We start from the raw sequence: 27,978 nt of genomic DNA on the forward strand, positions 1-27,978 counted from the left end.
GTCATTGTTTCATACATGCTTTTTAGCAGGTGGATCCCCAAAGACAGGTTCACAGGCTTCTGCATCACCAAATGAAATGTGAAGTCCATTTGGAGCCAGTTAATTACTTCCAGGTTAGGAAAGGTGTTCTAGCACCAGGCACCACACAAACTCTTGTTTTCCCAGTGTTCACTGTCTTACTTCATTTACAGGTAAGACCTAGGAGGTACAGGGACCAAAGTCATCATGCTACTAGAAATCCAATGTGGATTGATTTTTCCCCCCCAAAGATGCATAAATTCCATTTTTAAAAAAGATACAGCAATCATTCTTTTATATCTGGACCTTTATCTGTTACCTGATGCTATTAGGTAGTTTATCACAGCTCTGCAAGGCATACAGCTTTTTATTGATAGGTTAGATTAATTACCTTCCTATCTTAAAACACATTTAGTTTAACTGAACGGAAAATAGTTTGTGATTAAACAAACAAAAATAATGCTTAATTAGCTTAAAATATACTAGTATTAAAATCAGAGACTAAGTTGATTTGCATTTCTTATGGTTTCCCTGGTCAATTTCTTGCTCCCTAAAAGCACAAAGCACAAGAATGGTAGTTGTCGATCCTATTTACACATCAGAACCTAGAGGGTGGAGATGGGATGGAATGAGAGGAACATTTTTCATAAAGCGCCTTTATCCAGGCCCTACTCTAGAGGGACCAAAAACTCCCCACATGATTATAATGTGAAGACAGAGCTGAATACAGTTTCTTGTAAGAAAATTCTACAAGACCTGAAATACATCAAATCCTTTAGATTCTCTCCAGAACTCTTCATTTTAGCATGAAAGGGCTCTAAGGAACATTCTCATTAGGTATCTGGGGCTAGTTCTTTCCTGCTCAATGACTGACGGGACCAGCCGCCACACTGCAGTCTGAACGAGTCTCGGCAGATCAATGACAGGTAGCAGAACAAGGCACTTTAACTCTGTAGAAAAACCAGATCGCAGGAACAACGGCCACCAAATCAACAAAAGTCAGATGCTCCCCAATCCGGCGTAAGCTAGGCCCGGAAACTCCCAGAGGTTTTAGCTGGTAGCGGTTCCCGCCCCTCCCAAGCGTAGCTAGTGAGGCGGCGCTTTCTCCGGTCGCTGGCGCCCTCGCCTTACGTCACTTCCGCCCGGCGGGGTCTCACAGTCCAGGGCAAGATTGAAGCGACTTCCTCTTTTCTCTCCCTTCTTCCTCTCCCTGGTTCCGCCTCCCGGAAGCTTTGCCCTGTCTTCCCCGCGGGTCAGGGGTGAGAAGTAACACGGCTGCGCTGGCCTTGGTGAGCAACTGCCGCGCGTTCTGCGTCGCGGCGGCGCGAGTTAAAAGAACCCAGGTTAGATCCCAGGTTAGATCCCTACCTAGGGCGTGACGGGACTGTACGGGCCCTCGGGAATCTCTACCCTCTTCAGTTCTGGGGCCCCCGTCTCCCGGGCCTGCAACTAGCCACGCTGAGGTTGGGGTCCTTGGCTCCAGGAGAGTGGGATTGCAGCCCTTGCTTCGCTTCTGTCTCTTCTCTTTCCAGGCGAGATCCTACTCAGGTTGTTGAGGCTGATACGCCCTTCTTGGAGTTTGAATTGGAAGAAGAGTCGTTTTGTAGTCTCCTTGGTGGTAGGGTCATAGTCTCGGTAGTGGCAGGGTTGCTTTCTAAAGTAGCCAAAATGCTTCAGCATCCGTTCCTTCTCCTTTGAGCTCCGAAACCCTGGGAGGCAGGTAGGACAGACGAAGAATATATTCGCCTCCATTGTGCAGATGAAGAGACCGAAGCTCTTGGAGAACTCGTACTTTTCCAAGGCAACATGGCTAGCTAAGAGGTAGAACTGGGGATTCACGCCCACACCTGACTTACCTAAGTTTGCACAGAATAGTTGGATAGCATTTGGAAATAGGGGAGACACTGCAGGCCTTAAAAGGAGAGCTGGTGGTTCAGAATGCTTTGTTTATGTCCTGTGTTCTAAGTTTTTTCTATAATTATATCATCCAGTCCTGTAATAAGCGTACGAAGTATATACTGTAGTTACTACTGGTTTAGGGAACTGAGGCTCAGAAATGATAACTGACATGTCCTGTATTAATGGCTTAGTAGACATTTCCCAGATCTCTTTCAGTTTTATGATTCTTCCAACACTGTAGGATGAATATCTCATGATCTAACTGTCCTTTTCTGATTTCAGCATTTTAGGAAGAGAGATTCCTGAGAGTTATTCTTGGTCTCTTCATCCTTTGCCCATTGTCTTATTTCTTATCAGCATCCTATTTAGAAATCTATGGTCATGTGAATTCTGCCTTGATGTTTACTCCACAATTTAGTTTTTTTCTCTCCAAGAAGAATTTGGAAACGGTGGTATTGGTGTAGAATTAATGGATTCAGCTTAAAATGTTGGCTGGAAAAAAATTGCTAGATTTTACATCATAAATGGCCTCTCTTTATTGTTGTTCTCTTTGCATGTCTTATCTCAGTAAGACCTTTTTTTGCCTTATTTTCCCACCAGGAAAACAGCTATCATCTTATGCCAAGATGTCAGGAATTGGAAATAAAAGAGCAGCAGGAGAGCCGGGCACATCCATGCCTCCCGAGAAGAAGACAGCTGTTGAAGATTCAGGGACTACAGTGGAAACAATTAAGCTAGGGGGTGTCTCTTCAATGGTATGAGGAAACAATGACATGAAAGTGTGCTTTTCTTCTGTCAGTTGCAACCTGAAACTAAAAATTTATCGAAGCCTTCTGGAATGAGGGGAAGCCATTTGAAAAGAAGAGGGAAATAAAACAGGCCAAAAGTAGGTGAAATGATGTGGTCAGTTCTGGAGGAGAGGTAGATTGATATTTGATCTATGTTTTCAAGGTGTGCTTATATTCTTTTGAGCGACTAGTGCCTGATGCAGCATTAACCACTTCAGTATAAGCCTCGACTATAGTTGATAGCCACAGATGAATGCACACAGCTGAGCATCGACTTTAGTCGACAGCTGTGATATGAAGGCGCACAGCCGAGCGTTGACTTTAGCTGACAGCTGTGATATGACTTTTCTAATTTTTCATTTATCAAAAAAAATTGTGAACATTTAAAAATAACGTAATAAAAACATATATGTCTATGTTACCTATTCTGATTTACAAGTAAAGCTGCCTGTAAAGTAAAACAAGCTTTTAGTGCTTTAAAGCTTTCCTCATCACACAAGAGCAAAACGGATTCGTTGTCAATGCACAGCATAAACTATTGTGCGGACTATGAGTGCTGGCTGTGGGCAAGGTTTTGCGCCGGTGAGCGCCGTACTGAAGTGGTTAACTGTGGTTAACGTATTTAGTAGTGGGAAGATGGACATTCATTTTTTCATTGACTGAAAAATTCCAGTGTCAGATTCTAAGAGGCAGGCAGTGTAGCAAAATCTTTGAGAGTGTGTGGTGAAGGGTGAGAGTATGAGACCAGACTGCGTTGGGTTTACTTTCAGCTGTACCACTTCCCAGCTGCAGGACCTTGTGTCTTCCTGTGTCTCTTTTTTCTTATCTGTAAAATATAATTAAAGTACCCTCCACATTAGGTTTTGTGAAGATGGCGTGAAACTCCCTGTCAAGGGCTAAAACTTTGCCTTTAACATAGTAGTTATTCATAGGAGTTTGAAACCAGCTTGAGCAAGAGCGAGACCCCGTCTCTACTAAAAATAGAGACAAATTAATTGGCCCACTAAAAATATATAGAAAAAATTAGCCGGGCATGGTGGCACATGCCTGTAGTCCCAGCTACCCAGGAGGCTGAGGCAGGAGGATTGCTTGAGTCCAGGAGTTTGAGGTTGCTGTGAGCTAGGCTGACACCACAGCACTCTAGTCTGGGCAACAGAGTGAGACTCTGTCTCAAAAAAAATCAACCAAACAAACAAAAAAAATTAGTAATTATTCAATAAATATGAGCTATTAATAGTTATTAGGCTAGGTACTATAATGGTGAATAAAATAGATATTATCCTCCTCTTATGGAGCTTACAATCTCATTAGGGTATTATACACAAAAAGCTCCTAATAATGTTATATATCCATTAGGCATCAAAAGCTTACAGATTTTTATCTGGATTAAGATTCTGCTTCTTGGAACTCTGCTTTGGGGAATATGATGTTAAAATACTTTACATTTTAATAGATTACAAAACCACATCTATAAGCTGGGCACGGTGGCTCACGCCTGTAATCCTAGCTCTCTGGGAGGCTGAGGCGGGCGGATTGCTCGAGGTCAGGAGTTCAAAACCAGCCTGAGCAAGAGCGAGACCCCGTCTCTATTATAAATACAAAGAAATTAATTGGCCAACTAATATATATAGAAAAAATTAGCTGGGCATGGTGGCGCATGCCTGTAGTCCCAGCTACTTGGGGAGGCTGAGGCAGGAGGATCGCTTGAGCCCAGGAGTTTGAGGTTGCTGTGAGCTAGGCTGACGCCATGGCACTCACTCTAGCCTGGGCAACAAAGCGAGACTCTGTCTCAAAAAAAAAAAAAAAAAAAAAAAAACCACATCTATTACTTATTTGATTTTGAGGCTAAGGTTTAGGGAGGTTGATTTTTTTTCAGAGTTGGAATAATAGGAAAATTCATGATAGGTTGTGGCTGAAGTGTCATTTCTGAGGTTGTCTGGGGTTCTAGTACTCTATAATGCTGCCAGGAGGTGATTTTGACTTAGCACTGCCTCCAGTCATGCACTCCAAAGGCATTTATTATTCACTTAGTAAATATAAATGTTTGTTGAACATATGCCATTTGCTGGCCACTGTGCTTTATACTGAGGAAAGCCCCTATAGTTCAGTTTGTAGTGTGGCCCTGACAAAGGAATAGACTGTTATAGTAGAGTGGGGTATGTGATGTTCACAGTGGTAAGCACATACTCTATGGGAAGCACGTAGTACTCATCTCAGTTTGGACTTCATCCAGAAGATCAATGAGGAGCCATTGGACTGACTTAAATAGGGGAGTAACACGGTCTGATTTATGTTTGAAGAATAGGCCATAGAGGAGCAAGGGTTATAAGCAGGAGTCTAGTTAGCAGAATTGTTCCCTAATTCTTTGTCACCCAGTTTCCCCCCTCAACCTGACCTCTCCAAAGGTAGGGATCTGAGACATGTATCCATTGATCCCTGCCCTGGTTGTTTGAAAGTTGCCTTTCAAGGCAATAACTCCTGTGCATTTCAAGGTTGCTGTAATGAGTCAGTTGAGATTGTGGGACAGAAAGATTAAGAGACTCATAAAGTATGTTTGAAGTTGGATCACTGGTGGTGTGAATGGAGCTGTCCACCACAACTGTGCTGAAATCTGGAAGACTGACAAGATGTGGCACAAAAGTGTTTGCTACCGGAGGTTTTTGTAGTAATCCTAATGAGGGATCATGGTGGCTTGGGCCACCATGGAGGTAGCATTGGCAAGATTTGCTGATGGACTGAATGAAATGTACGAGAGATAGCAGGGAGGATCACCCTGGGATTTGGAGTTTTTACCTACTGAGCTAGGGAAGTATGGTATATGAGAGGAGCAGATTTTTGGGAGTCATGGAGTGTTGATCATGTGTTTGATTTGGTTTTGAACATGTAAGTTTGAGATATTAATAATGAGATATCAGTGCTAAAGCTGTCCATATGGGAATCATCATTTCATAAGTGGTATTTAAATCCATGAGACTAGAGACTCTTAAGGAATAAGCATAGACAAAGAAGAGATCTGAGGACAGAGACTTGGTACACTGTAACATTTTCATGTTGTGATGAGAAGAGCCTAATCAAAGATACAAAAAAAGAGGGACCAATCAGGTAGGAGGACAGCAAGAAAGAGTAGGGTCCCAGAAGCCAAATGAAGAAAATGTTTCAAGGAGTTTATCAGGGGCTGCCAACAGGTTGAGTAAAGGGAGGATGAGATGTTATACTTAGCAACAGAGAATTCATTGGAGACTCCAGAAGACCTATGTAATGCAGATGGAAGCCTAATTGCAGTGAGCTTAAGAGAATATGAGAGGAAAGAAATTAGGGAAAAGAGGGTAGAAACAATGTCTTAGAGAAGTACTGTAAAACAGCACAAAGAAAATGGGGCAATAGCCAGGGGGAAATGTAGGGTTAAGGGAAGGTTTTTGTTTATTTGCTTTTTAAGGTAGGAGATAAGCAGCATGTTATCTGTTGATTGAACTGATTTGGTAGAGGATAAAATTGATGATATAGCAAAGAGGAGATAGTTACTATGATGTCCTTGAATAGATGAGAGGGACTGTAATGTAAATCACAAGTTGTGGAATTGACCTTAACTAGGAGGGGGGACAGTTTATCTATAACAATAAGAAGACAGGCAGGGGATATGGATTCTGATGTAGGTAGGTCAGTAGCTGTGGTTGTGGGAGGTAGGTGTGGGCATTCTCTTATGATTGCTTGTGTTTTTTTTCCTGGTGAAATCAGAAGCAAGACTCATCTGAAAGTGAGGATGGGTAAGGAAGTTTTGGAGGTTTGAAGAGATAGGAGAAGGTATGAAGTAGTCATCTAGAAGAGAGAATGGGCCAGAGAGATGTAGGGTTGCTAGGCAGTACTTAGGGCCTACTTGAATTTGTGATCATGAGTTTAAAGTGAAACCAATTAGCATGCTATGCTGCTTTATTTTTTCTAGTTGCATTTAGCTGCATGGGTCTAGGCTTGGAGCAGGTGGAGAGTTGGATGTTACCAGGATTGGGATTTTTACCAGATAATTATGATGAAGGAAGGAGAAGAAAGCATGTAAAAGGGAGTGATTTTAATGACTGATCATGGCATTTAAGTTTGGTAAAGACGGAAGTGGGGAAGTGAGAGGAGTGAAGGACAGGGAAAGGTGTAGGACCAATGGTTTGTAGATTCTGATTTGTAGGTTGAAAATTGTTGAAGAGAGTGAGCTGGAAAAGTGGTAGTTGTGGAGAATTAGTTATTTGAAATTGAGCTTATAGAGGACATATAGGTATATGTAAGACTAATTATAGGAGTTGGTGACTCAGTGAGGTAGAGGACAAGATCATCAGTGGAGAGGAGGTCAATGCCTTGATGATCCAAGATACAGGAAAGATCATCTATATGGAAATTGATATCATTAAGAATTATGATAGGAGTAGTACTGGAGAGAGTGGTAATAAGATAGGTGCTAAATCTCTGAGAAGTGTGGGGAAAAGACGTGGGCAATTATAGATGAGTTCCTCAAAGCAAGGTGACAGGTGGTATAGACTAAATACATGAGCTTCAAAGCTAGGAGGTTTTAGAGAGGAAGGGGGGATAATGGCCTGGAAGTGCAGTGGAAAATAAGGAGGACACTCATCTACCAAGGGCTTCAAGGGATGTGGGAGGGAAATAGCCATGACTGGAGAAGCCTGCAGGGAAACAGTATTCTCATGCAGTTTTCAGTTAAAGCAAGAAGGGGAAGGCAGTGTTCAGAGAATATTTTGAGGATAATTAATAGTATTAATAAACTGGTACAGTGGGGAAACTATTGACTACCCTGGCATTATCAGGAATGTTTTACCCAAAATGAAAGACAGAAAATAAAAGTGAAACATGCAATTGGTGGTCTTATATATAGTTTTTACTTAAAAATATTCATTTCATTAATTTCATTAATTCCGGGTAAAGTAAGAACATAAACCTTTCTACATGCTGCTCGTTGTCTGTGATATTCCCCCCCGCTACCTGGCTCCTCCCCAGGTTGTCCTGGGGAATGAGCTATTGATAAGAGTGAAATTACTGATGCAGTGAGGGGTTTGTAGAAACAGAAGAGGACAGGATCCTGAGCACAAGTTGAGGTTTTAAGAATGTGTGCATAGGTTGATGAGTTGTATGAATGGGTCAAAGAGATAGAGAATTAAGGAGCTTCCTGTCTGATGATTTCATTTTCTCATTGAAATAAGAAGCAAAGCCATCTGCTTAGTGTGATGTAAAAGGGGCCAGGGCTTGGTGGAATTTGATATTGCGTTGATGGAGAGTGGGAGATAGCTCACTTGTTAAAGAAACATTTTTGGACAAATTATAAGATCTGTTCAGGTTAGGAATTCATTTTGTAAAGGCATCGTTTTTTCTGGTTTAATGAACTTAATCTAGAAGTCTCAGCGTACTGGGTATACAAATGGAATAGTTAGATAATCTGAATTAATTCAGATTGGAGTTTGTTAACAGGAGTTGAAGAAAAGGATTAAGGCAGAGAAATGAGGAAGCTGATAGGCAGATGTTTGAAGGAATGTATCGTGAGTGTATAGTCAAGATACGGAAGATAGTATAGACAGAAGGGGACTGCAAGGGACAAAGGAGAGAATTCAAAATTCTGGAGATCAAAATAGGTGAAGGGACTGGTAAATTGGGGTAGAGGCATGAGATACCTGGAAAAATGCTGTTTATTCAGGGAGTGGGAAGTTGAAATTTAAGATTTCATGTGCAGCACAGTTTCAGATAATGGCAGGAATCTAAGATGTGGTTTTTGAAATGCACGAATGAAGCACGATGGGGGAGATAATCATTGGAGTTAAGGAATTCAGAATATTGACGGCCTAGATGCTTGAGGATTAGATGGTTTGTGTATAAGTATATTGAAGTGACTGGATGTTTTGGCAGGAACTGGGATAGACAGAGAAGGACCCAGGTGCCCAAGTCTTGAATGAATAAAGTGCCTAGAAGATAGGTGATAGTATTGATTGGAGTAGCGGGGTGGAGCCTCAAAGTAGCATTACTTTGTGGATGTGCGTGTGAATAGAGCAACGAGATGAGTTTGGTTGAGGTTCTAGTGTATTTGTTTGTGTTATTCTTTCCTCATATCATCATGCACCCCTTCCTTTATCACTTCTGCTTCTACTTCTTATTTAATTATTTCTTGTAAGTTTTTTTTTTTAGATGAATAGCTTTATTCATTGGAAATAACTCACAAAGTGATGTAACTTTGTTGAGTTTAACAATTCATTTGTCTAATTTCTTGGTGGAGACTAATAAGATTGGTTTCCTGGGGCAGGAGGAGTTAGACATTCGAACGCTGCAAACCAAAAATCGCAAACTGGCAGAAATGCTGGATCAACGGCAGGCCATTGAAGATGAACTCCGTGAGCACATTGAAAAACTGGAACGACGACAGGCCACTGATGATGCCTCACTATTGATTGTCAACCGGTACTGGAGTCAGGTAGCTAACTTGTTTATTTGCTTGGATTTTTATTTAAGCATTTTAGTTCTCCTTACTACTGTCTTCATTTCCAAAGTTGTACCCTTTTGTTTTTTCATAATTGCACCTACCCTTCTCCAGTTTGATGAAAACATCCGTATCATCCTTAAACGTTATGATCTGGAGCAGGGTTTGGGAGACCTACTAACAGAAAGAAAAGCCCTGGTTGTGCCTGAACCAGAACCAGACTCTGATAGCAATCAGGAACGCAAAGATGACCGAGAGAGAGGTGAGTGAGTGTGAGGCGTTCTATTACTTCATGCTATCTGGGTTTTTGAAGTAGAGCTTTGCTTTGAGGCTCTCCATTTGGAGAAAAAAATGAATTTTTGTTATTTCCAGTTTTATAATTTTGGGGGCTTTTTTTTCCCCCTGTGTTCTCAGGGGAAGGGCAAGAGCCAGCTTTCTCTTTCCTTGCTACTTTGGCCAGCAGTTCTAGTGAAGAGATGGAATCTCAGCTGCAGGAGCGTGTGGAGTCCTCCCGCCGAGCCGTATCCCAGATTGTGACTGTCTATGATAAATTGCAAGAAAAAGTGGAGCTCCTATCCCGGAAGTTAAATAGTGGAGGTGAGGCAAGAACCTGGAGGCTGGTAGTAGTGGGGGAGGAATAAGAACTCACCTTTGCATGCTGATTTATAGTTTGGAAACTTACATATTTATTTTTAGTTAAATTCCTTGGAATCCTAATCTTCAACATTACTGGTAATGTCATTACTATAGTATGTTAGTAATTTATTAATGCTTCACATTTCAAGCCACATGACACTCCTTTAAGAAGCTAAGGAAAGATTTTATCAGCTCCATTCTGATACACTCTATTAATTAGGCACTTTTGTAAACAGCAGAGTTAATTTTATGATTTAAGACATAGCTCTGATTTCTGGATATTTATATGGTATACATAGGCTATTGATTTATTAATGATAAATATTTTAAGTAAGCCATTATGTTATTTAAAAATGTTTTATTAGATACTGAATTTTGACTTCAGAAAATCAATTTTTAATTATGTTGTTTTTCATTTTCTGTTATTGCTAATGTTTTAAAAAAGTTGATTTAGGTTTTAGAGTTGTCAGATGATCTCTATGTTTAACAGGATAAAATAGAAAATATTCTATGTATGGAAAAATGTCTATTTGAAACAAAATTATTTGATTTCCCAGATTATCATTAAGATGTTTAACAATTCATTTGTGAAAGATAGAAGTTGAATGTATTAGAGGCTGAACCATTAGGTGGACAAGCAAGAATTGTATTCTGTAATTTTGTTTTTAAGGGGAAGTGGGCTGAACTATCAACAAAATTAAACAGCAGGCATGTAGAATGCTTGTGAAAATTTAGTGGGCAAGAGTTTCTTTTGCTTTTCCATTACTGTGTGTGTGTGTATTTCTGTATTTTATTATTAGGAAAACAGACATTTGTTTTAAAATATACAAATCAGAAATTCGTAAAAGTAGACTACTACCCCCATCTCACTTCTCAAAGATAGGCATTATAAACAATGTGTTTGATGTCCTCTGTGACTTTTGTATTCATATATTACATTCACTTGAGTGTTCTCAGCTAAACTAATGCCTCTTGGTGCAGTGCCTTGGCTTACTCTTTGTTTCTTCAGTTTCTGGCTTTGCATCTGGTATCTAATGTATGCTTAGTCGATGGAAAAATGAATGAACAAGCTGTGTTTTATATATACACATATACTTCTTTCTCTTTTGGCTCTAGTTGAATTGTGAGAGATATTGTTACAATATCAATTGCCATTGATAAGCTGAGCTTTCTAAGAGATATAGATAATGTGAAGTATGAATTGTAGCATGAACTGTAACTTGTTTGGAATTTCATTTTTTCCCCCATGTTTGGTCCTTGATTCAAAAGAATTACATTTATAGGCTTGTTTAGTAATTTACTAAATATTTATTGAGTGTTTATTATATTCTAGGTACTGTCCTCAGTGCTTAGGATATTGAGGAGTAGTAAAATTCAGACCCTAGTTTTTAACTCAGGTTATGAATCAGAATCACCTTAGGAATTTTCTGAGCATATTGTTTTTAGCTCTGCTCATGGAGATTTTTATGCAGTAGGTATGGGATAAGTCTACTTTAAAAATTTCACTAGTGATTCTAATGGACAGTCCTAGATTGAAAATCATAAAAGCTATTGCATGACCAACCTATTCCGTATTGTTTTTAAGATTGATACCAAGAGGTGTCATGAAAGAGCACAAGTTTCTTCCTGATAACTCTCTCTAAAGGGTGATATATATCCTGAGAGTATATGATTTCACTTAATATAACATTTGGATTTGGACTCTATTTGGACTCTATTTATGACTCTAATTTTAAACATATTTACTTGGTTTAATAAGTTCTTTAGACTTACTTACCTGTTTTTTAAATAGTGTACATTTTGGTCTTTGAGCTTCAGGAGTGCTCCTAGCATAGTGTTTTAGAATATGATAAGTGAATCTATACTCTTTATTGTTCATGATTTTATAGATGCTTATTTAAGGGTGGAAATTCTGTTCCCTGCCCCCCTTCTCTCTCCCAACAGAGAGGTATTTCGTGTTGGTGTTAGTAGTAGGAATTTGTGACAGCCTTGTGAAATAGAATTATATTGCTATTAGGTCTGATACTGATTAGAGATACCTCTGTCTTCAATTCTGAAATGTAATTTGTGGGGGGTTTGTGTCTTATATGAGTAAAGTTATAGAACCTCGATTTCTTTTCTTGTGGCATTTTGGCCTTATAGAAAGGGATGGGAGTTAGGTGTTGTAGGCTGCAAGTTGACTCATTTCCTTAAGCAAGTCATCTAACCTCTGGGTACTTTATCTGTCATATGAGGTGATTAAAACCAGCCTACTACTACTACTTTTTTTTTTTTTAATATAAGTATCCTGTATATAAAAAACCAGCCTATTCTTGAAGTTCTGAGGAAAAGGAAGTGAGATAGTATGTTAATGCTTTGGTGGAATACACGGTTTTAAAATTTAATACTATAGATACTAAATTAAAGTACAGTTCTTCTTTCCCAGATAATCTGATAGTGGACGAAGCAGTGCAAGAGCTGAATTCCTTTCTTGCGCAAGAGAATATGCGGCTACAGGAGTTGACAGACCTCCTTCAGGAGAAGCATCGCACCATGTCTCAGGAGGTACTTGCCCAGAAAGGAGAGGTGGCTGTTTCTAGTGGCCTCTGGCAGACATTGACTCAGAATTCTGAGTGCTTTAAAGGTTCCATTGTTCTAGAAGGCCTATTTTTATATTGAAGGGCATGCAGACCAGGCTAAAGCAGCCAGCTCTGAGAAATCAAAATCTGAGGAAAGGTTAAGGGAAGAAGAGAATAATTCATTATTTCCCCTTGACTACCCTTCTGTTTAAATAGACATTTTAGAATCTTAGTATTTAGGGAAAAAATGCCATCATATGGAATCTTGCAAAATACAACAAAACTCCAAACCTCCAAATAATGAGTTACCCAAGGATAAAAGACCATGTATTAATACAGTGTTACTGAGGAATGGCTTGGTAAAAATTCAGTACAGAATGACTAACTAGAAACTACTGCATTGATGATGTCTTGGAAACCTGAAGAATGTGAATTTTCAGTGTAAACTTGGGCACAAATATTGCCATGATCAAACCATGCCAAAATTTGTGCATTTATTTATTTATATAAAATAATCAAGATAAAGTGATGATGGGCCTTAATAAGACTCTTCTAATACTCCTGATTATCATTTTGGTTTATTTCAAAGGCTATTCTACGGAACTTTGACCTCCTATAATTTGCCCATTGACTTTTCATGCTAATTACTAATTTAATAGTTACAATTTACTTAGTGCCTTGCATTTAAGCACTTTATGAATATTATCTCTGTTGGTAAAATAATCCCACTTAACTGCGAAGGAAACAAATTCAAAGAGGTTGGTGACTGGTCTGAGGACTCGTGGCTAGAAAGTGATTGAGCTATGTGTGTGTGTTTCTCTGTGTGTGTGTTTTTTAAGAACCACAAAGAGAGTAATGGACTGTGTTTTGAATGTAGGTCTATTTAACGTCAAAGCCCATGTTCCTCATATGCTCTTGTTTCCTAAACTCTACTGTTAAGGTTCATGCTGGGCTGGTTGCATGAGAATCATCTGGGGAGTTTATTAAGTCATGTGGATTCTCATGGACCTTCAAAGGACTTAGAATATAGCAGTACTTATGAATAAATTGGAATGCAGTAGGAGGAATAACATTCTGCCATGTTGTAAAATATAAACTGGGTGCTACCAAGATGGAAAGGTCTTTCTTTTCTAGCCCTTTCCCAAATCTCAGATAGCATTGCTAACCTGGAGGCACATTGTTTTGCTCACCTGGGTTGATGTCCAAGGTGACTGTTATGATTGACTGGTGCTGCTTGCTGCTGGGAGCTCACCTTAGTTGTCCACTGGAATGCCTCCAGGTTGCCTCTCCAGCGTGGCAGTCTCAGGGAATTGGGCTTTTTACATGGTGGCTGACTTCTTCCATTGAGAATCCCAAGAACACTAGGTAGAACTTGTATGGCCTTTTTGACATAGCTTTGAAGTTATATAGTGCTATTTCCACTGGGTCACTAAAGTTGACCCAGTTTCAAGAAGAATGAACAAAGTCTCTACCTCTTGATGTGAGTACTATCAAAGAATTTTGGGGCCATATTTTACAACCAACACAAAGGGCACATATAGGTTAATGTGAACATGTAACTGTTTTGTAATTAAAACACGAAATAGTGTTAGCTAGTGTGTAGCTCCTAAATAAACAGAGAACAGCAAACGTTTTTGTCTTTATATTATAGTATCCAATTCTAGATTGCTCTGGGGTTGGCTTAAAAAAGAAAATGGACATTTTCCTTTTGTTCTACCGTGTTTCCCCGAAAATAAGACCTACCCATAAAATAAGCCCTAGCAGGATTTCTAAGCATTTGCACAATATAAACCCTACCCCAAAAATAAGACCTAGTGATGAGCGTGGCTACGCAGCGTATCTGCACAACCTATGCATTTCATTGTGGAGTAGTAAAGAAGATGAGCAGCCCTTCTCATCTGCCCCATGAGAGCTCTATTGCTTGACATGAGAGATTGGGGCCAATGGTTATAAAGGAAATAGAGTCGCAAGAAATTCAGGATGGAATTCGGGGTTTGGAGAGTTATGATGATGTTCCAGAAGAAGATGATTTAACTATATTTGAATAAATGTAGATTGTTGGACCGTACTTAAAAAAAAATAACACATCCCCTGAAAATAAGCCCTAGGGTGTCTTCTTGAGGAAAAATAAATATAAGACCCTGTCTTATTTTTGGGGAAACACAGTATCGCAATTATCATTTATGGGAGTGTGGGGAGAGAAACTTGGAGTGTAAAGATAACTGTCTTTTTTGAATTTTTATGTTCTAAAATATTTGTCTGATAAAATGAAAGATACTATCTTTTCTCTTAAAAAATACACATTTTTGATGGATTTGTGGTCTGTCTAGGAAATGGTGCTTTTCAGAGGTAAGCAAATTATTGCCTACTAAGTGGTCTTTTCCTTGTGTGAAGACTTCTTATAGACTTCAGACTTATAGTTTTCATGATTGTAACTGCCCCAGAACTAAGTCATTCATTTTCTAACTAGGTCTTTTTTTTGCTGTATTTTTCTGAATGCCTGTTTTTGGGGTGTAGTTCTCCAAGTTGCAGAGTAAAGTGGAGACAGCTGAGTCACGAGTATCTGTCTTGGAGTCCATGATTGATGACCTGCAGTGGGATATTGACAAAATTCGAAAGAGGGAACAGCGACTTAACCGACACTTAGCAGAAGTCCTAGAACGGGTCAGTGCTCTTTTATAGTATAGAGACTAGAATCATTTTAAGGAGTCTTCTCAGAAAGAAGCAACTTGGGGAGAGGTGGTTGGGGAAAAAACTGATCCTTTGAAAGTATGTTGATAATAAAGTCTTAGGGTCTCTCCCTGAAAAATCTTTGTCTTCTCTATAGGTGAATTCGAAAGGTTATAAGGTGTATGGAGCAGGGAGCAGTCTCTATGGCGGCACAATCACTATCAATGCCCGGAAGGTAAAATCCAGTGACTCAGAACATGTTTTTTGACTTGGTGTCAGGCCTTGTGCCTAGGTACTTAGGATTGTGTTCACACTTGGCAAAGAGGGGTTTTGCTGTAAGAGTGAATCAGGAAAGATAGGAAGCTTAGTGATGGGGATGATTTAATAACCCTTTTTCTTAACTCTCATTTTGTTATTTTCCTGCTTCCTTCCAGTTTGAGGAAATGAATGCAGAGCTTGAGGAGAACAAAGAGTTGGCTCAGAATCGTCTCTGTGAGCTGGAGAAACTTCGGCAGGACTTTGAGGAAGTCAGTACACAAAATGAAAAGCTGAAGGTAAGAGACACATCTTTGAAGGGCAGTAAAATCAGACTTTTTGCTGATCAACTCGGATGCAAATTTGGTGTAGACAAAATGTACCTTAGCATAATTAAGGCCATATATGACAGGCTCACTGCTAACATTTATCTGGTGGTGAAAAGCTGGAAGCTTTCCTCTAAGATCAGGAAAAAGACAAGGATATCCACTTTCACTACTTTAATTCAACATAATATAATGGAAGTCCCAGCCACCCAATTAGGCAAGGATAAGAAATAAAAGGCCTCTAAACTGGAATGAAAGAAGTAATGTTACCTCTGTTTGCAGCTGACATGATCTTATATATAGAAAACCTCAAAAACTCCACCAAAAAACTGTTATAACTATAAACAAATTCAGTAAAGTTGTAGGATACAAAATCAACATACAAAAATCAGTTGTATTTCTATACAGTACAATAAACTACACAGAAAAAGGAATTAAGAAAACTACCATTTACAATAGCATGAAAAAAATAAAATACTTAGGAATAAATTTAACCAAGGAGGTGAAAGATATATATAGTGAATGGATAAAAAACAAGTGTGTGTGTGTGCGCGTGCGTGCGTATGTATGTATATATTTGTATATGTATGGAATACTATTCAGCCTTAAAAAAGTAGGAAATCCTGTCATTTGCAACAACGTGCATGTACCTGGAGGACAAGCTAAGTAAAATAAGCCAAGCACAGAAAACTACATGATGTCACTTACATCTGCAATCAAAAAAAGTCAAACTCACAGATGCAGAGAGTAGATAAATAGTAGTTACCAGGGAAGAGGGAAATGGGGAGATGTTAGTCAAAGGGCACAAAGTTTCAGTTATGCAGAGTGAAGAAATTTTGGAGATCTAATGTATAGTGACTATAGTGAATAAAAATATATTGTGTACTTGAAATATGCTAAGGGAATAGATCTTAAATGTTCTTGACACACAAAAAAAGGTAACTGAGGTAGTAGAAAAATTGGATTAGCTAGATTGTGGTAATCATTTCACAGTATACGTGTATGTCAAAACATCATGTTGTGTACCTTAAATATGTATAATTTTTAATTCGTTGATTATACCTTAATAAAGCTGGGAGGGGGAGAAAAATGTAAGTTTTGTTGATATATCTGCTTATTTATTTAAATATTTACTTACTGTCTGTACCCTGCATTGTTCTAGAAAGGATTAAACCAACCTCAAAGAGTAAATCATGGTGCTCTGACTTAGGAGTTGTTGAGAAAATTGAGGAGTGGGATAAAATTGAGTGAGGATTAAAAAGTGGGGCTTGTATACAAGATGATGCAAGGGGCATCCATATGCTGTGGCAAGGCGGACCACTCACGTGTCAGTAATTGCCAGAGGGATCCACAGATTTGGCTCTGCAGTTTCTTGCTGCCAAAACAGAGAAAGAAACACAGTAATGTGATCCTGTTGTTTTCAAACCTGTCCAGAAGAATTTTCTCCTCACATCCTTAGGGGAAGCAAGGGGATTCTGGAAGTCTTGCTCACCCCTCTTTCAGTCATAGCCATCTGTATTTTTATAATTTGATTTGTTACTAGGTAAATAGATAAGAATTAAGATGTTTGAACAGAAAAATTAAAAACAAAAAAACCCCTAAGTTAAATCAGTTAAAGTGTTTGAGTGATTAAAGCAAACAGTTGCTTAGGAGAAGCATAATTAATTTTGATACCCTGCCAAAAAAATTTTTCTCTGTGATTGTTAATGAAGAGAACAAGTTAGTTACTAGGCTTCTCAACTATTTTTTTAAAATTAGCATCTGACAGATTTAATAAGACTTGTCTAGTGGCTCAGGTTGACATGTAATGTAAAACACATCAAAACAATTCTGAGGAAGAAGAATACAGCATATCCAGGTGCCACCTCTTAGGTGGGCTAATTTAATTTGGGGTAGATTTTATATAACTAGAGGAATGAGTAGATAGACTTCATAATCTTTATAAAAATAATTTGAATTGTATAGGACATCAGTGAGTTCAAAATTTTATTTCCTGTCTAGCATCTGAGGCACAGATACTAAATTTTGCTTCTGACTTTCTTATCTGTGGGCCATCCTAAGGTGGAATTGCGGAGTGCAGTGGAAGAAGTGGTTAAGGAAACTCCAGAATATCGCTGCATGCAATCACAGTTCTCTGTCCTATACAATGAGAGCCTACAGTTGAAAGCACACTTGGATGAGGCTCGGACCCTGCTTCATGGCACCAGGGGAACCCATCAGCGCCAGGTTGAGCTCATTGAGGTAACAGACTTATCTTCTGTATATGAGCTTTTCTGCTTCAAATTTTACAATTCTATTCTCTCAAGTGCAGTTAATCTCATTCATTCAGCAGACATTTATAGAGTGGTTGTAGGTCTTTGTTAGATGGTGGGTGTACACAGATGAGATAATAGAATTCCTCCTCTTATGGATCTTCTACTCCATAGTAGTGGGAGAATAGTATCCATTAGAATGCAGTGTGGTATAGTAGCAGCATATCGAAAAGGTGCGGTGATAGAGGAGACAGACCATCTAATTTATGGAACCTTCCTGATTCCACATAAGAAAGTGAAGTATGAATCTTAAGGATAAATACAAGTTTACTGGTTGTTAAAAGTAGGAGAAGGGCATTTCCAGCAGTGAGAACAGCAAGTGTAAAAATGTAAGGGAGCATGACAAATAGTTTATCATGGCTGGAGCTTGTGTATATAAGGGAAAATAGTGGGTAGAGGCAGCATCACTACTTCCATGACATTATAGCATATAATGGTACCTGTCGATAGTTTTTTTTTTAAAGATAGAAACTATTATTCATATATTTGCTTCTGTATCTTCCACAGTCCATAATGTAATGTTTATAGTAGGTGATCTTTTAATATATGCCTGACCAGTGAATTGAATACTACTTTATATATATTTATATGCTCTTTTATGGTTTAGTTCTCCAACTAAATTGCAATGTTTTCAGAGTTGGGACCATTTCCTTTATTTCTTTTATTTCTTGTCAGTTTCCAAATCAGTATATTGTAGGTATCTAGTGTTAAGTATTGATTGAACTGGAAATTTTCAGAGTAATACATCCTTTTCTTGGCATTTTCTTTTTCTATTTTTAGATCCTTATAAATAAAATTTAAGAGAAAGAATAATAAAATATCACATTTCCACATTTTTATAAGAGGTTTTGATTGATTCCTTTTTCTATGTAGCGAGATGAGGTTAGTCTTCATAAGAAGCTGAGGACTGAAGTGATCCAGCTAGAAGATACGCTGGCCCAGGTCCGCAAGGAGTATGAGATGCTGAGGATAGAATTTGAGCAGACCCTTGCTGCCAATGAACAAGCAGGTATAATTATTCTCATTTCACACTGCAGTTTTATGCCTTCCTTGAAAGACACAACATGTGTTTCCTGGTTCTTATCTCAGTGTCGAAGAATGATTACTGAGAATAAATGAGCATGGAATAAATGAGCAGGCCAAACAGATGTAAACAAGCCACACAGCAAGATTTATTAAGCACAGTGTGTTCCACAGAGGGCATGGGTCTATCTCCACCAGTGGAGGCAACCCTGAGTTTTTAGTATACACATGATTTTAGAAAGGAGGCTGCCCTTCTTTTCTTCTAAGTGGAGTTTTCACTTCCTGCCCTTGGGTGATTCACAGGTTCTCTTATATAACTTTTAATCAGTGTGCATGCATCCTCCCATAATCCTTTAAGAAAGCCCATGGGGGGGATCAAAACTGCTATGCTGATTAGATGGTAATGAGCCCCAAGTCAGTTGAGGACACATGAAACCCCTTAGTGTGTATGCTCTCATTTACCCTGTTTGTTGCCTTGACTGTATCACCAGTTTGTGGTTTCTCTATCTTTCTCTGGTTGGTCAGTTCTTATATCTTCCTATCATAGACAAAATATGTCTTCCTCTCCCTTCCTCTGTATTCCTACCTAACATTCCCAAGGATTTGTTAATGCTAACTTGAACTCAGTAGTCCTAGGTGCCTTAAATCCTGTAATTCAAACCCACATTTTGGTTCACATCCTGGATGTTTGTTTTTTAACTCCAGTTGAGCAGTTTTGTTTTCATTTTTTGAGAAAGACTGTTTCTTTTGGTAGTTCTCCCTGTTTCTCAGTGGTTCCTGATGTTTCTTTGTGCCTTTGTCCTGTCACAGTTCCTTATAATATTGCTATTGCTGTGTTTAAGGCCCTATCAACCGGGAGATGCGCCACCTCATCAGTAGCCTCCAGAATCACAATCACCAGCTGAAAGGGGAAGTCCTTAGGTATAAGCGGAAACTGAGAGAAGCCCAGTCTGACCTGAACAAGGTAACCTGGAGGAGTAGAATAAGTATTATTTGCTCTTAAGGTTATAAAGCTGCTTTTGAATGAGGTAAACAATGTGGTTACCATACGTGATGTGTGTTTTTCTTTTCTTTTTCTTTATTTTTCCAGACACGTCTGCGTAGTGGCAGTGCCCTCCTTCAGTCTCAGTCTAGTACTGAGGATGCTAAGGACGAGCCTACAGAACTAAAACAAGATTCTGAGGACTTATCCACCCAGTCCTCAGCATCGAAGGCAGCTCAGGAGGATGCTAATGAAATTAAGTCCAAACGGGATGAAGAAGAGCGAGAAAGAGAAAGGAGAGAGAAAGAGAGGGAGCGAGAAAGAGAACGGGAGAAGGAAAAGGAGAGAGAACGAGAGAAGCAGAAACTAAAAGAGTCAGAAAAAGAGAGAGATTCTGCTAAGGACAAAGAGAAAGGCAAACATGATGATGGAAGGAAAAAGGAAGCAGAAATTATCAAACAATTAAAGATTGAACTCAAGTAAGTGCAATATTTAGAGTGTTTCTGATTCAGAAGCTAAGGTTAGGACATTATGCATGAAATGTTTGGTTGATGGCATTTCTTGTCTGATTATTGTAATATTTTAAATTGCACAATTAATGTGGTGTCAGCTCTTGGTCAAGTGTATAGCCAGGATGGCCTGCATGACCATTGTGTAGTTTGGTTCGGTGGTTAGGTATCAGTAAATCTGGTCATTGTAGCCTTATTTTTCATGAATCCAAATTAAAGGAAGAGATGTCATGATTAGAGTAATACTCCTGAGAATTACTGGAAATTAACTACTGGTCGTTCTTGGATTTGAGCAGATTGCTGACATTAATTATAACTACAGTTATACTAAGTGGAGCACGTATGTATCACTGTAACTTGAACAGTATCTGATCTATTTGCTTGATAGTTAACTAGTTAGTGCCAGATCTTTTTAAGAGATTTCTTAGATTTACTCCTACAGGCACTGGAACTGTAGGATAGACCTTTAACCAAGTGAAACATTATCTTTGTCATAACCTCATATATTGCCCCTTTCTTCCTGCATAACCAATAACTTCTACAATAGAACGCAGTTACTGGTTACTTCTTGCTCCTCATTTTTAATAGCTGATGCTTTGTTATTTGTATTTGATGGACCACTGTGCTCAAATGCTTGAAATTGTATATAAAAGTATAGTTAAGAGGTTTAATAATTTAGTAAGAGATGTTTTATTCTTCAGCTGATGATTAATTATTCAACTGTCAAATAAGTGTGGTATCAGAATCATCTGAGCTACTTATTAAAGACATTCTTGGATGCCATCCCAGACCTACCGAATCTGAGTTTTTAAGGATTGGGACCATAGAAATTTGCTTATGCAATAGGCAGATGTCTATTTTGTAATGTTATTAGAGAACTTTGTCTGAAAGGGGAAATGATTCTTTTATACAGCTTACTTTTCTGTACTTTCTAAGTATATCCAAAAGTCTCTTGGTAGTCTATAAAATTTTGTCTTTTAGGTGTGATATAAAGTATAAATAAAACTTTTAAAATATACTGCTCAATTCAAAATTACCTTACTCTGATGCCCTGTTTTCTCATTACATTGTTCACCTCTCTCTCCCACCACTGTCATAGGAAGGCACAAGAAAGCCAAAAGGAGATGAAGCTGTTGCTAGATATGTACCGCTCTGCCCCAAAGGAACAGAGAGACAAAGTTCAGCTAATGGCAGCTGAAAAGAAGTCTAAGGCAGAGGTAATCTGTCTGCCATTACCTGTCCTTATGGTTAAAATCTTCATTTGTGGGGTTTTCCTTCATACTTCTCAAGGAGGTAGTTTCTTTTATCTTTAAAGTTAGTGTTTAACTGCAACATTTTCTACTCTTTCAAAGGCCATCTAAAGTAGATATTTTAAGATTCTTCACAAGATGGTAAGATTACATCAGAATTACTGGAATTAGGAGTAGGCTTACAAACGCTTTATTCCTTGCTTGACCTGTATGAATCATTGCTATAATGATTCTCTTTTTCTCATTATTTTTGGGAGAAATTTTATATACTTTTAAAATTTGGGGGTCTAGAAAAAAGGGTGATAACCACTATTCTAAAGAAAGATAGATGTGTACTCCTTAAAAAATGTTGCTCAAGAAGTGTTTAATGTTGGAATGGAGTGATGTTAAAACAATGTTATACACCTTTTGGACAGTAAAAAAAAAAAAAAAGCCCAAATAAAACCTCCAATGTTATAATGTGATATATATAATTTATTTTGTTCCATACTTCTGTAAAGGTTCTTTTGGTGTTATGGGCCCTCCATCTGTGCACAGTATTAATTGATTTTTGAAAATGTGTAAATAACTTATTCTTTGTTTTTGTATGGTTCCTTTCCTCCTGTAGTTGGAAGATCTAAGGCAAAGACTCAAGGATCTAGAAGATAAGGAGAAGAAAGAGAACAAAAAAATGGCTGATGAAGATGCCTTGAGGAAGATCCGAGCAGTAGAGGAGCAGATAGAATACCTGCAAAAGAAACTGGCCATGGCCAAGCAGGTGGGCACACTTTCTTTATTTAGTTGACTTATTAAGTAAATGTTACTTTGTGAGTAAGTTACTGCCAGTGAAATTTGCTCTTTCATTCAAGTCTTTTTTTGTTAATATTTTTTTCTCCTATATGTTTTTTGTTTGTTTTTACATTGGAATCTTTCTTTCTGTCATTATTTTGTTTTATGTATTTGTGAGGCAGGAAATTTACTTTTATTTTCCAATGGATAGACAGTTGTTCAAACATTGTGACATTGTTTATTAAGGATCTGTTCTTTCTCTGCTGACCTGGAATCAAGGGATATAATGAGTATAAAATGAAAATCAAGATAGAATATTTTACATACATTATGATTATAAATATATGAAACTAAGAAAACTATGCTTATAAATAAATATGTAATTATATAAATTTTTATATATACATATATGCTTAGATATTTTGTATTAATGCATATTTATAAAATTTTGTTTTATTTTTTATTTTGGTACTAGACAAACTAGTTTTAAAGTACATATGGAAAAGTAAATAAGAGTGATGAGGAAAATTTAAAAAGAAAAGCAGAAGGGTCTTTTCCAGGTATTAAAACATGAAGTTGCAGTAGGTAAAATAGCTTGGGACTACTGAACAGACTATTGGAACTGAATAGAAACTCCAAAAAGAAGTCAAAGTACACATGGGTGTTTAACGTATGCTACAGATATAGTCTTAAATCAGTGGGGAAAAGGAAGGCTGTTAAATGTGGTGGGATAAAAATTTAAAAATGGTATTAGAAAAAAATTGGATACGTACTTGAATACTCTACATTGGGATGATTTCCAGATGGATCATAGATATGGTATTAAAAAATGACTCCATCAAAAAGCTAGAAAACAAGTAAATTCCTTTATAAATTTGGAGTAGAAAAGATCTTTCTAATTATTAATCAAAGGCTACAAAACATGAAAGATGGTAATGTTGAGTTATTAAAAAAAAAAGGACATAAAAATTCTGCATGGCAAAAAAAAACAATCCACAACAGAAAACACTGTTACCAAAGCCAAAAGATTAAATGACAAAAAAGAAAAAAAATTTTTCATTCTTCTCACAAAGGGGCTTATCTTTCTAATACAGAAATCTCTAAAATATGATAGGGAAAAAACCCAACAGCCCAGTAGAAGAATAGGCAAAAGATATGAGTAGTTCACATAAAAGAATAGAAATGGCTCTTAAATATATGAAAAGATGCTCATTCTCACTTATAGGTGTAAATTAAAGCTATTGTTAGATACCATTCGTCGCCTATCAGATTGCTATGACACTTTGGATGTTTGCAAGTGCAGGGAAATCTGTAGATTAAATTCAGTATTTTAATTGTGGAAAAGTAAGAGAAAAATGTAAGTCTTATTATAGAGGTTCTCTTAATCAGCTGCTGCTTGATCAGTTTGCCTAGATTAAGGTATGTATAATATCTGCTTTAACTGTCTTTGAGTACAGATCCACTAATGAGTATTAAATCAACAATTGGTGCCAGTGATTTCAGCTTAATAGGACTTCTTCTGTATACCTAGGACTAACCTAGTGGCAAAACTAAGCTTCTTAAAACTAAGTCTCTTCTATCACTAAGTTAATTTATATCTAAATGAACAGAGGGAAAGTTTAGTTTCCTGTGCTCATTCTTTGGAGTTAGAAGATTGCTTTAAAATGAAGTCTCTCCCTGTTTATTTTAGGAGGAAGAAGCACTTCTATCTGAGATGGATGTCACAGGCCAGGCCTTTGAAGACATGCAGGAGCAAAATATTCGTTTGATGCAGCAGTTGCGGGAGAAGGATGATGCAAATTTCAAGCTCATGTCAGAGCGGATCAAGTCCAATCAGATCCATAAGTTGCTTAAAGAAGAGAAGGAGGAGCTGGCAGACCAGGTTTTGACTCTGAAGACTCAGGTAATTAGGATGAATAGAGCTTTCTATTCTGTTGAAATAGGGTGCTTTCTGCATGTAAAAGAATGATGTGGCATTTTTTGTGGTAGGAAAAAAACCTGATGACTAAATGTCCACCATTAAGGTACTGGTAAATAAATTATACATCCCTATAATTGTATATCTCTAAAAGAGTGCAGTGTAGCTGTTAAAACAAATATGGATTTGCTAATATGTGAAACTGTCTAAAAATAGTGATTTGTTCTGTTATCTCTTTTGTTTTAAAATGTGTGTGTGTGCAAGTGCAGTGTATTTTAAAAATTTCTGGAAGGCTATGTGATAAACTTTGAGAATGGTTAACCTCTGGATATTGAGATGAGTTTATGGGTGAGGGGTTAGGAAGTGAGTGTGAATGATTTTACTTTTTACCCTTTGATGCTGTTTGATTCTACTTTGTGCACCACTTTCAAGAAAAAGACTGCTTTAGAACCTCTAGCCATTCTGAAAGAGATATGCTTGGACTTTGTTTAAGCCATAATTTATATGTTCTGGTATGAATTGCCAGGTTTTAAGCATTGGGATGGCCAGAAAAGATAAATATCTGTTATTGTTATTCCCCTATTTTTGGCAATTTTGAGAAGAATCTTTTCAGTGGTTTCTCAGTCTTATTTGAATCTTCAGCAATATTTTATATTAAAAGTGAAGCTTTCAACTTTTGTAGCCTTGATGTACTTTAAAGCGTTTATGGATAAAATCCGTAGTAGTTTGAGATTCCTAACATTGCATTTTGTGGGTCACAGATTAACAGAGAATAGTCAGGTGTTTGTTTTTTTATTTTGTTTTGGTCTTCCGTTTTTGTTAAAAAAAAAAATCTGATTTTCTTCTTCAAAGGTCGATGCCCAGTTACAGGTAGTAAGGAAACTGGAAGAGAAGGAGCATCTGTTACAGAGCAACATTGGCACAGGGGAGAAGGAATTGGGTCTTAGGACGCAAGCCTTAGAGATGAATAAACGCAAGGTATGATTGAGTACTCTGTAATCTAAAGTGATGGTTAGTCTCAGAGGAGCAAAGAACTGTAACATTGATGAAATAATAGGTTTGCTTTTTTCCTTGAACTTGGGTTAATATTTTGTCTCATGGGAAAGAAGGGTAATAAGATGATGTTATTTGTACATCCCATATAGGCGATGGAGGCAGCCCAGCTTGCAGATGACCTCAAAACACAATTGGAGTTGGCCCAGAAGAAGCTACATGATTTTCAAGATGAGATTGTGGAGAACAGTGTTACCAAAGAAAAGGATATGTTCAATTTCAAACGAGCCCAGGTAAGAACAGTTGTCTTTTCTTTACATTTCACCTTTGGATGTAGACCTTCTGAGGTCTGAAGTGACCCATATGATGAATGAGTCATTGGTCTAATGTATATCATTTCCTACTTTCCTTTTTGTGATAGGAAAAAAACCTGAAAACTAAATGTCCATCATTAAGGTACTGGTAAATAAATTATACACCCTTACCAAGGAGTATACGTAGCTGTTAAAACAAATATGGATCTGCTAATATGCAAAAATTCCTTGAAGGAAGAGATCAAGTCTGCTTTCTTCACTGCCTTATTCCCAAAGCCTATTCTGGTGCTTAGCACCTAGTAGGCATGAAATAAATATTTATTAAATGAATAAGTCAGTGAATTTTTAAAGAAGTAGCAATGTAGCAATATTAGAGGATTTAAAAATTCTCCCACAATTTCTCTATTTTTGTCTTGCCAGCTGTTTCTCATGATGCCTTTCTGTCCTTTCTTACAAATTTGTAAATTATTTTAAACCAATCTACCTTTGGCCTAAAACTAGTTACCATAAAATAAAATGGTCTAGCCTCTAAATTCTTAGACTGTGTTTTCACAGGACTGAATTGGCAATACTTACATTCAGCTCTAATTTGGGGATATGATTATAGTTACCTGTTCTGAAACAAAATATCTTGCCATTTGTACATTTCTACAATTCTAAAATACAATTGGACATGAAAGGACAGAAAGTATTTTCTTTCCACTACAGAAAGTTCAAGTTGGAGCAATTATTTTTCTTCCAAATGGCAGGTTTGGGGAAGTGTGTCTAACAGGTATGCTATCCTACCACAGGAGGACATCTCTAGACTTCGAAGGAAGCTGGAGACCACTAAGAAACCAGACAATGTACCCAAATGTGATGAGATTCTGATGGAGGAGATTAAAGATTATAAGGTTAGAAAAACGGCCTCAGTGATTTGTGTTTTTTGTCAAGGTCTGAAGTGGCCTATGAATGGACTGGAGAGTAAATACTACACTTCTTTACATGACAGTAACCAGAGAATTGTTTATTTTGGAAGTGGTGGAAAGTGGTACTCTTGTCTTAGTGCCTTGTGGGCTTTCTTGTTGGTTGTTTGTTTATATATGAGAGCCGTGTGGATCACAAACCTTTATGGTTGCTAAGCTCTGACTTCTTTTTCTTTTTAGGCACGCCTGACCTGTCCATGCTGTAACATGCGTAAAAAGGATGCTGTACTTACCAAGTGTTTTCATGTTTTCTGCTTTGAGTGTGTGAAGACACGCTACGACACCCGCCAGCGCAAATGTCCCAAGTGTAATGCTGCTTTTGGTGCCAATGATTTTCATCGCATCTATATTGGTTGACCCAAGTTAAGAAGAGGAGCTGGCTAGACAGGCACTTATTCATTAACCACCGATCCTCTACCTCTTCTCTCCTTGACAGTCATCTTCAGGACAGTTTTTCTGTCAACTGCCTTTCTTCCACAGATTTCATGTCGAGGCTCTCCTCTCCAGTAGGTGGATGACTTTAGCAGAAAGGACTGGTAAATGCAAATCTTGGGTTTTAGAATGAATTAGAAACAAGCAACTCTTATTTGTTTTCCCTACCAGCTTTGTTTATTTCCTGCTTTTAGACTTCAACATTTTCTTTTTCTGGCTCACTGTATTCATTCCTCCTGAAGAAGCCAAGATGGTATTTGTGACATAGAGAAGGAAACAAAGTGGAAACATGACTATTTGGGGGGAAGTGATCTTTTAGAAATAAGCTAGCCATGGACACAAACTTTTCTTGATTTGGGTAGTAAACTTTTTATAAACTTGGATTATTATAAAATGGTATAATTGTGCCATTCTTCCCTGGATGGTTTGAAGCCCTGATGAAATTATGTCCAGGATGGTTCAATCCATTTCCCATTTACTAGCAAAGAAACTTATTAAGGTCAGCTAGTTTTCTTGTTAAAGTTATTTAAGTTTTGAATGTTCTGCTTAAAGTCTTTAAATTTCTTAATTCCGGAATGATTTCAAATAATGTAGCCCCTTTTGTCTTCTAATGAAATCAAGACTGGAGAGGGCGCAGAAAAGGCCTGAGATGGTAAAGAGGTCTTGCGGGTACTCTGGGAACTATACAGAGATGCCTTGGTGAGCTATGAATTACTCTCATCCTTCTTTCCATGGGGGTTTTTGTGATCCCTGTTTCCAGAAGATTTTCTGTAATATTTCTGTAGGACCTTATACTCCAAAAGCTTCAATTAAAGCAAGATTCAGTTTACTTTTGTGTTTGTGGTTTCTCTTTGAAACTTTTGTCTTTGTAATTACTAATTGATTTTATACCTACTGTTCTG

At 37.8% G+C, this 27,978-nt stretch overlaps 1 protein-coding gene across 5 annotated transcripts; it reads left to right on the forward strand.

Moving 5' to 3' along the window:
- The first annotated feature begins 1,181 nt into the window (after positions 1-1,181).
- On the forward strand, positions 1,182-27,905 carry RNF20 (ring finger protein 20). Of its 5 annotated transcripts, none has more exons than XM_012768948.2 (20): positions 1,182-1,373; positions 2,518-2,672; positions 8,992-9,159; positions 9,280-9,427; positions 9,580-9,762; positions 12,227-12,345; positions 14,877-15,023; positions 15,187-15,264; positions 15,464-15,583; positions 17,672-17,851; positions 18,796-18,931; positions 19,788-19,909; positions 20,036-20,406; positions 21,536-21,653; positions 22,294-22,443; positions 24,145-24,357; positions 25,225-25,350; positions 25,518-25,658; positions 26,471-26,572; positions 26,825-27,905. In XM_012768948.2, exons 2-20 carry the CDS (start codon positions 2,544-2,546, stop codon positions 26,999-27,001), a joined length of 2,928 nt encoding a protein of 975 aa, XP_012624402.1. In that variant the 5' UTR covers positions 1,182-1,373; positions 2,518-2,543; the 3' UTR covers positions 27,002-27,905. The 5 variants fall into 5 exon arrangements, with proteins under 5 accessions (XP_012624402.1, XP_075864998.1, XP_012624403.1 ...); XM_076008883.1 differs by having other exon boundaries at positions 1,182-1,361; XM_012768949.3 differs by having other exon boundaries at positions 1,183-1,307.
- Positions 27,906-27,978: the final 73 nt, after the last annotated feature.

This window comes from Microcebus murinus, chromosome 12, assembly GCF_040939455.1.
Source record: "Microcebus murinus isolate Inina chromosome 12, M.murinus_Inina_mat1.0, whole genome shotgun sequence".
Classification (NCBI taxonomy): domain Eukaryota; kingdom Metazoa; phylum Chordata; class Mammalia; order Primates; family Cheirogaleidae; genus Microcebus; species Microcebus murinus.